This window comes from Megascapheus bottae, chromosome 21 (assembly GCF_031878675.1).
Source record: "Megascapheus bottae isolate mThoBot1 chromosome 21, mThoBot2.hap1, whole genome shotgun sequence".
NCBI classification, from domain to species: Eukaryota; Metazoa; Chordata; class Mammalia; order Rodentia; family Geomyidae; genus Megascapheus; species Megascapheus bottae.
In genome coordinates this window covers 2,854,976-2,864,758 of record NC_143529.1, presented here as the reverse complement: position 1 = coordinate 2,864,758, position 9,783 = coordinate 2,854,976, and the positions used below count along the sequence as shown (strand labels likewise).

The 9,783-nt window shown below is 42.6% G+C and overlaps 1 protein-coding gene across 1 annotated transcript; it reads left to right on the top strand.

Moving 5' to 3' along the window:
• Positions 1–7,949: 7,949 nt before the first annotated feature.
• LOC150048549 (uncharacterized) lies at positions 7,950–9,139 on the top strand. The gene is made up of 2 exons (XM_090354352.1): positions 7,950–8,170; positions 8,449–9,139. Exon 2 carries the CDS (start codon positions 8,486–8,488, stop codon positions 9,083–9,085), a length of 600 nt encoding a protein of 199 aa, XP_090210478.1. The 5' UTR covers positions 7,950–8,170; positions 8,449–8,485; the 3' UTR covers positions 9,086–9,139.
• The last annotated feature ends 644 nt before the right edge of the window (positions 9,140–9,783 follow it).

Below are 9,783 nucleotides of genomic sequence, written 5' to 3'. Positions count from 1 at the left end.
TGGAGTTAACTCATTAAACTATACACTAAGAAACACTTTTACACTCACATGTCTCATTCAATAAGAGCGTGCTTGTGTGTTTAATGTATGTGTGGAAAGGGAGAATGAGTTTACCTGCTGGCTCCTCCAAGCAAGCCATTCCTGAGTCGTCGTTCATGATTGGCTCCTGAGCCAAGAGAGACAGAGAACAGTGACAGGCCAAATCTTCAACCCATCACTGTAACATGTATACATTTTGTTTGTGTCTATGTTCTGTCTGGCAAAAGATTTAAACATGAATTTTTCTCAGGACTCTGGACAGACACTGCAGAGGTGGTCAATAAACACTAGCTAATGACTTCCTCTTAGCTTTATAAACATAGAATTCATTCTTGTGGTTGTGTTTATTGTACTTGGAATTTATCAGAATTAAGCAGGTGCTGTTAGGCACAGGGGCCCATATTTGTTTATACAAAAGTCTGCATATCTGTTTTCATTTATATAAAACAAAGCACAGTATATCTGGATGATTAGCCACTGAGCTGTAATTTTGGAACGTTGGATCAGAATCCTGTGTCTCCTTCAGAGATCGAGCTCTCCTTGACGAGACTAATTTAATCACCCAAAATAGCAAGTTAATTTGGTTTTGTTCAAAAATGTCTTAGGTATGGGATATAAAAATCTACCTATTTAACACCAACATTTCTTACCCTTAATCCCTAACCTTGTGACTGACTCACCATTTACAAACTGGCTAATCTCACTCTACCTCTGCTGAGGTTACTAGGAGACCACAACAGCCCACGTTTTTGTTCAGGATGCTGTTCAAAATAATAGGCCACAAAGAGGCCCACTGTTGTCTGACGTTGTTCTGTTTGCTTGTAAAAGGGACCCTATGTTAGCACACTGCATTCTAAGTAACTAGAAATAAGTTTTAATTGGGACATGTTAAAAATACAGATTCATTTTTACTTTGCTCTTGAAAATATTTGTTTTACACGAACTGAGCTAGAAAAAAAGGTGTTTCCATTGATTTTATTCCAGTAATTTAAGGAAACACTAGGAAGAAGAGTAACTCCATTCTGTTTGTCCTTTTTTTGGTTATTGCAAGAGCAAGGACTCCTGTTAATTACTGCCCACTAAAACGAACATCTCCCTCAGCCAGCTGAGTCACCTTCTAGCGGAGATGCTTATTGGAAAAGAAACTCCATAAGGTAATCTACATCATAATTCCACCACAGTTTAATACTTGCATAAATCAGGCATTTCAAAGTTGTCCAAAGTTCAATAGAATATTATGAATAGTATTCATCCATTCTGAAATACATTTAAACTGACAGGGAGCCCATTTCACATTCTTTTCCACCATTAGTAACATTTTCCATATAAAAACTGTTCATTTATATTTTCCTGCCAGCTGTGTTCTAATTCTACATTTGTATTCTGAGAGATGTGTTTAGTGCCAAAATAAACCTAGAAATTGGATATTATATAAAAAATAAAAGCAGTTTCTATGAAAGTATTTTTAAAAACATAAATTTAGAAAAATATGAATTTAGGGGCCCGGGAGTTTGGCCTAGCGGTTAAAGTGCTTGACTAGCATGCACAAAGACCCGGGTTCAATTCCTCGGTATCCCACATACACAACCAAGCCGGAAGTGGCAGAGACGAGACACAACCAAACCGGAAACGTGGCAGAGACAAGACTGCGATGGCGACAGAGAGCGAAAGAAGCGAGCTGAGCTGAAGTGAACAAAAAGCCCAACCGAGTGGTGGCCGGAGCGAGCGGGGCCTGAGCGAGCAGGACCGGAGCATGCGGGAGCGAGCCGAGCCAGAGCCAGCGAGGCGGAGCGAGCGGGGCCAGAGCGAGAAGGGGCCGGAGCGAGCAGAGCCAGGAGCAAGCGAGAGCTGGCCGGGCCGGAGCGAGCGGGGCCAGAGCAAAGCCAGGGCCGGAGCGAGCAGGGCCAGGAGTGTGCTGGAGCGACCCGGGCCAGAGCGAGCAGGGCCAGGAGCAGGGCGGGGCCTGAGCTAGAAAGGGGGGCCTAGCCGGGCCAGAGCGAGCGGGCCTGAGCGAGCGGGGCCTGAGCTAGAAAGGGGGCCTAGCCGGGCCGGATCGAGCAGGGCCGGAGCGAGCGGGGCCAGAAAGAGAAAGGGGCCAAAAAAAAAAAATATGAATTTAGTGTACAAATCAAGGCAGGAAAAAAGAATTAAGGTATAGGCTTTATAGAAAGAACCTCTTCCTAGGCAATCCAAAATTTCATATGGAATAATAAAAGACCCTTATAGCAAAAACACTTCTTAGCAGAGAGGAATTTCAATACCAAACTTTAGACTCTATTACAGAGCTATAATTATCAAAACAGCTTGGTACTGGCACAAGAACAGGCCTGAAGACCAATGGAATAGAACTGAGGACCCAGATATTAAACCACAGACCTATGGCCACCTAATCTTTGACAAGGGAGCCAAAAAAAAAAATAGAATGGAAGAAAGACAGCCTCTTCAACAAGTGGTGCTGGCAGAACTGGTTAAGCACCTGCAGAAAACTAAAGTTGGATCCTTCTTTGTCACCCTGCACTAGAATTAACTCCAAATGGATCAAAGACCTCAAGGTAAAAGCCGACACACAGAAAATTTTACAAGAAGTAACAGGAGATACACTAGGCCTCCTTGACACAGGTCGAAACTTTCTTAATAAGGACCAAGAATCACAACAAATCAGAGAAAAGCTGGATAAGTGGAACTACATTAAACTGCAGAGCTTTTGTATGGCAAAGGACATAGCTAGTAAATTAATTAGGAAGCCTACAGAGTGGGAGAAGATCTTCACCAACCATACAACAAAGGCCTCATATCTAAAATATATCAACAGCTCAAAAAATTGAATCACTCCAAAACTAATCTCCAAAGAAACAACCATCCCATTAAAAGATGGGCCAAAGACTTAAAGAGAGTAGTCTCTGAAGAAGAAAAATGGCCTACAGACACATGAAGAAATGCTCAACATCTCTGGTCATAAATGAAATGCAAATCAAAACAACTCTAAGATTCCACCTCACTCCAGTTAGAATGGCCAGGATCAAGAAAACTAATAACAGATGCTGGAGGGGATGTGGCCAGGAGGGATCACTACTACACTGTTGGTGGGAGTGCAAACTTGTTCAACCACTATGGAAAGCAGTATGGCAGTGCCTCAAAAGACTAAACATAGAACTCCCCTATGACCCAGCAATTCCACTACTAAGCATTTACCCAATTGTCCAGAAACAAGGACATAGTAAATCCACTTGTACAACGATGTTCATTGCAGCACTATTTACCATAGCAAAGATATGGAACCAACCCAGGTGTCCCTTAGTTGATGAGTGGATCAACAAGATGTGGTATTTGTACACAATGGAATTCTATGCTGCTGTCAGAAAGAAGGACATCGCCCCATTTGTTAGGAAATGGAAAGACTTAGAAAAAATCATATTAAGTGAAGTAAGCCATACTCAAAGGAACTTAGGCTCAATGGTTTACCTCATTTGTCATAATCAGTAGAAACCTTGGGCTCTCATAGCAGAGATTTGCAATAGAGCAAAACCTAGATACATAAGGCCATATAGTATGATGCTAAATGAAAGGACCTCTAGGATATAGAAACAAAAGCCATATGATGAGTGATTGTTGTCCTTAATGTACTATGTTATCTCTCATCTCTGTTGCTGTCCCTTGGTTATCTCATATTGTTATAGTATCTCACTTTGTTATCTGATATATTGGATATATTTGTATTTGATTATTTGAAATTGGATAGGGAAGAGGGGAAAACAAGATGAGAGGTGGGGGTGAGGGGAGGGAAATGGGGACCAAGACATGAGAAAGGGTATCAATGTATGTGAATTAATGCACCTTCTATCTGGCGAATATAATGTAATCCTTCTATTAATTACAATAAAAATATATGAAAAAGAAAGAACCTCTTCCTGTAGAATATTCTTGTTTATCTGGCCATTGTTAAGTAGAATTCCAAAGTCTATTAGTATTTCTTTTTGAGAGTCATTAAGGAAAATTCCTAAATTGATCTTTTTCTTTTAAACTCTCCCAACATTTTCTAGAAATACTAACTCATGTTCGTATTTTTATTGTCTATATAGGCATTCAGGTGTGTAATAGAAAAAGCCCTCCCTTGTCAGTCCACAGAACAGCTACTCACAGGATTGCTGGGTCTTGATCTCTGAGGCTTGGCATTTCACCCACTTGGCACATTACCTTAGTCACATGATTTATGTTCTGAAAGACTTGTTATCCTCATTTTTGTAAATATAAGAGAGGAAAAGAAGAAAAACAAAGTTGGATGGGATGTCTTGTATGCTTTCCTCTAGTGCAAAATTTCCTGTTGTTTTTTTTGGGGGGGGGGTTGTATCAATGTTTCATACAAAGCATATCTTGAAGATATAATGCTAAGATAAGCCAGCCTGAAAATACTATACGATTCCACATATGTGAGCTATCCAGAATAGTAGCATACACAGAGACAGAGAGTAGAATGGTAGTTGTCAGGCTAAGAGGAAAAGATAAGAGAGTTACTCTTTAATAACTATAGAGTTTATTTTGGGATGATAAAGTCCTGAAGATGGAAAGTGGTGATAATTGCATAACAATGTGGAACACATTTAACATAACGCTCTTCAATTTTACATTAGAAATTGACTAAACGGCCAGGCATTGATGGCTTATACCTGTAATCCTGGCTACTCAGGATGATGAGATATAAGGATGAAGGTTCAAAGGCAGTCTGACCAGGAAATTCCATGAGACTCTTATCTCCAATTAGCCAGGAAAAAACTGGAAGTGGGTGGTGGCTCAAAGTGGTAGAGTGCAAAACTTGTGTATAAAAGCTGAGGGCCAGCACTTAGGTCCTGAGTTCAAACCCCACAAATGACAAAAAAAAGGCTAAATGGTAAATTTCATGTTATATATGTTTTATAGAATGAAACTAGAGGCTCTAAGAAATGCACATGTCAAAAGCATTTGACACTAATAACAGCATAGTAAATATGTGTTGACTGGAAAAGAGAAGGTGGATCATGAAAATTATTTTGAAAGAAAGGCTCTAGGCTATCTGTCTTTACTCTGATTTTGTATAGCCATTACCTTAATTTTTAACAGGTTATACATTTTTAGACAATAGTTTGGGTGTAAGCAAAAGAATTAGTGTACTTTATGAGAAGAGCCTAATGCTCCTCAATCAAGCCACTTCTTGGAGCATCTACTGGCCTCTACGCTAAGGCTGTAAAATGCTTTGAGAGCAGAAAACACATTCCATCTCCCCCATGACACCCAGTGGGGGTTCTAGAAATCCACAAATTTTCATTCATTAGGATTAAAACTATTAGAAAACAAAAGTTATAAGCTTTTATAGAGCTTTCAAGATGATGATGATGAAGATGATGATAATGATTTCTGTGATCATAAATGAGTTATTTGATCTAACATACATCCCTGGAATGTTATAATTAAAAAATAGAGTTTATAGATTATAGATCATAAATGAGTTATTTGATCTAACATACATCCCTGGAATGTTATAATTAAAAAGTAGAGTTATAGATCATGTATGGGACTAGCAGTATCTCTTTTAAGGTTCTATTTACTCTTTTACTTTGTAGAAAATCAGTTTATTATAAGAGATGTTTATAAACTGGATGGAACACACACATTCCAGAACATTTTCCTCTAAAGGAACAAGCTAATAAAAGAATATAGTACCATTTATTTGAAAAGTTCAAAGTACTAAAAAGATAGAAATACTCATTAGTAAATATATTAATGTGTTCTTGCTGATCCTGGAATTACAGATAAATGTGTACAGTGATTACCTTTTTATCTCATCTTTATTTTGATTTCCCCATTCCTTTCTGTTTCTGGGGCTTATAAACAATTTTTATGACCTTTACTTAACAAACTGGGATCATGTGTGATCTCTATAAATTCTGAAAGAATTAATGTGAATAGGCTTATGGAATTTGGAATAACAAATCCCCATTTTAAAAGCTGATAATAATAAAAACTTGGGGGTAATCATTTGAATTAAGTTAGATTTCTTTTGACAGTATTAAGAAAACAATTTCTTTTGGTTATTTTAATTACCTCCTTTGATGTTAATTTTAACTCCTATTTACATTAACTCTTATTTACATTAACATTATTATGCTAAAAAAGCAGGAGTTTAAAATTTTACTAGTAACCTTAGCAAGTATTTAAAGTAATTTAAACAGATAATTTAGGAGATTTTAAATAGTCAATTCAAATTAAAACAAGAAATCAAATTACCTCCCTCTCAGAAAGAGAAAGATTGTTAATGATTAGGAAAGAAAAAAAATAAATTCGGGCCGGGAGTTTGGCCTAGTGGTAGAGTGCTTGCCTAGCATGCACGAAGACCGGGGTTTGATTCCTCGGTACCACATATGTAGCAAAACGCCAGAAGTGGTGCTGTGGCTCAAGTGGTAGAGCCCTACCCTTGAGAAAATCCAGGGACAGTGCTCAGGCCCTGAGCCCAAGCCCAGGAAAAGAAAAAAAGAAAAAAAATAAATTCTGATAACTTCCAACATAGCAATTAATCTTGATTAAATAGGTGTTTAATAATCTATATTGTTATACCTAACTCACCATGTTTAATAGGCAAGTAAAGTTTCTGTTTTTCATTTTTGGATGATTGATGAATCATTTCAGTAAAAGCTACTAATAATTGACTCAAATTGACATGATTGCCTATAATTTAATCAGAACACAGAAGAGGTAACACATCTGTAACCTGATAACAAAAGAAAATAAGATGTACAGTGTTTTATTTTCCTGTGGATTACTGGTCACAAAAAAGCCCATTAAAGATTCATTAAAAATAGTTTTATATCATGAAAGCATTTTAATTAACATTGTAAACCACACAAAAGAAACTAAATTGCAAATATATGTTTACAAAAGATAAGAAACAACCTCAAAGGGATATAAACATTTCAGTTTCTTAAGTGAGTAACATCATTATATTAATAAAACAGTACCTTCCATTTAAGAACATTTTATGATCTAATCCTAGTAGGTTATATTAGCCAGTCTTTTTGGTTCACCCTTCTGAGATTAGTATCATTTTGGCTCACTTTAATCTCTTTTTCCTTAGAAATTCTGACTCAGGAAGTACCAAATTGCAGCTTAGGATTCTTTCAAAACCATTATTATCTCCATCTCTCACTTGCCTACCATTCCAGGTAATTAAAAAAAAAAACACCGAGAGATTTGAGAAGTACTGGTCCACATAAATTATGGGTGATGAATAAAATAACCTGTATTTCCAAACTTGAGTCCAACCAAAAACTTCAACAGAGAGTTGCCTGAATTTCTTTAGGTTATTCACTTAAAAAACAAACCAAAAAACCCTCCAGGCTTTCATGTGGCAAGCATTCCACCACTTGAGTCATGCTTCCAGCCTTTTCGCCTTGTTTTTTTCCACCCATAGTTTCATGGACGGTTTCCCTGCCCGCTTGATTGGCCTGCCACCATGATCCTCTCACCTACCTCTTTCAAGCAGTTGAGATAACAGACTTGAGATATCCTACCTGGCCTCCTAGCATTTTCACAAGGACAGATATCTGGTTAATGTTCTTATACACACCATTCTCACCTTTAAAATTATATTTGTCTATAGTTGATTGTTTTATGTGACTATCTTTAAAGCAATTTCCATGTGCCAGAAAATAAAGACATTTTCATATTATTATTAGAAATAGAAATGAAAGAAGAAATGTCTATACACATAGTTTTAAAACTGGTATTCTGCAGGCCTTTTACAGCAAATGCAAAATTACCTTTATTTTTAGTACTGTCACAAGTACGACTATAATTTAAATCTATAATTAGGTATGTCACACTAAAGGGCAGGTATTTAAGCTGCAATTTCCAAGCAAGGGATGTTCTAGTTCCAAAACTGGAAAAGGAGAAGTAGTTTATCTAGGCAAATATTCTCTTGAGGAGTAAGAGTTAACTCTAAAATAACGGAAAACTCAAAATGAAAAACGGAGAAGATTCCAAGGAAGATGGCAAACACGGGCATTGGAAAAACGATCTATTCCCGTCGTCTTTGATTCTTCTCCTTCTATTCCCTGATTGAAAGGGTCGGGAAGGGATCACCTAGCTTCTTCACCAGGCGATGGTAGGTTGGGTGGATTAATGTCACCGCTGGAGTTTCACTTGGCTGAGCTCTCTCAGGTTGGGGAACGGTTCACGCACAAGGGATGGGCTCAAGCAGTCTGGTCGACGTGGCCATCACCCACGGTTCCGGTGACCCCATCCCCACCGTGGGCCAGCTGCTGCTCGCTGCAGACTAGTTTTAAAAGTGGAAGCCTCCACCACAATGTGGTGTGTGTGTGTGTGTGTGTTGTGTGTGCGCGCACAGGCGTTCCCTTTTACGATGTGTGTCTAACTCCCTAGGTGATGCCACCAAACCACGGGGACAGAGCGTGCGCCCATGTCCACCCCTGAAGAGCCCCACCTCAAAAGGCAGAGCGAATGGGCAGCCAGGAGGCAAGGCGACCCCCGGGCGCAGGGCTGGCGCGTCTCGGTTATGGGCATCAGTCATGGGCACCGCAGTCCCGCGGGCGTCTCCGAAGAGCCCGAGCTGGCCCCGGAGCCCTGGCCAGTCAGCGGCGCCCTCTACCTGCGGGGCCACGGCCCTGACAACTGTCACCTCCTCCTCCGTGCCTCCTGCCCGGACCCGCGCCAGGGAGGAGGACTTCCCCCCCACACACCCAGGCCAACTTCGCTCGCCACTCCTTTCTTCCCGCGTGGATTTCTCTCCGACGGCTTCTGCGGAGCCGAGGGGACCGCGGGGGACCCACGAGCTCCTCCAGCCCGGAGGGTCGCGGCCCGGCGATGCCCGGGTGGGGTGGGCGCACCAGGCCACGGGAGCCTGCCAGGCCCGCTGGACTCACCTGCCCTGCAGAGACGCGGCGGAGCGCTCGCGCCGCCCGGCCCGCGCGGGGTCCCGGATCAGAGGCGGAGGACCGGGAACCCGGAGCCGCCGGGCCCCGAGGGTGTCGGCGGCGTCAGCAGGACACGTATCACCTAAGCCCGGGATGCCGAGCGGGGAAGGAGGCTCACAGGCTTTCCCTGGAGAAACGGAAGAGGCGGGGGAGGAGGGGAGGAGAGGAGGGGGGAACGGAGGGAGAGGAGGGGCGCGCCGCAGGGTGGGGGAGGCGCCGAGGGGGCGCCGCGGTCTAGAACCGGGGTGCCGGGCGCCCGGCCGCAGGCGCGGCGCCTGAACCACGCTGGGCCGGGAGGACGGCGGAGGTCACCGGAGAGGAAGGCGAAGCCTGGGCGACCGCCTGGCCTGGAGTCCCGGAGCGCAGCATCTGCCAGGTCCCCGCCCCCTGGTTTCCCCTAGGACGGCGGTTGTGGCGTGGAAAGGCGGGGTGACGCCTCCAGGCTTCTGGGGCAGGCGAGGGCACCCCACGCCCGCCACAGCCCTGCGTCCACCACGTCACAAGCGGAGCGTGATGAGTCAGATGGGAGGGCCAGGAAGCAGAGGACTTCTCACCATTTCCCTCCTGCTTAGCGGCCCACAAGATTCACTTTCTCAAACCCTTGCTCCTTCCTTCATCAGTCCTGGGGCGGGTGGGAGGGGGGAATGGATGTGACGGATGGGTTGGCAGCTGTGAAGACAGACTTCCTGGCCAGTGGCACTCCGCTCCCAGTGTCTCCATGGAAAGGTGAAGGATGCTGAACCTTCCCCAGACCCTAGCCGCCTCCCCTGGGGAGCTGGTCTAG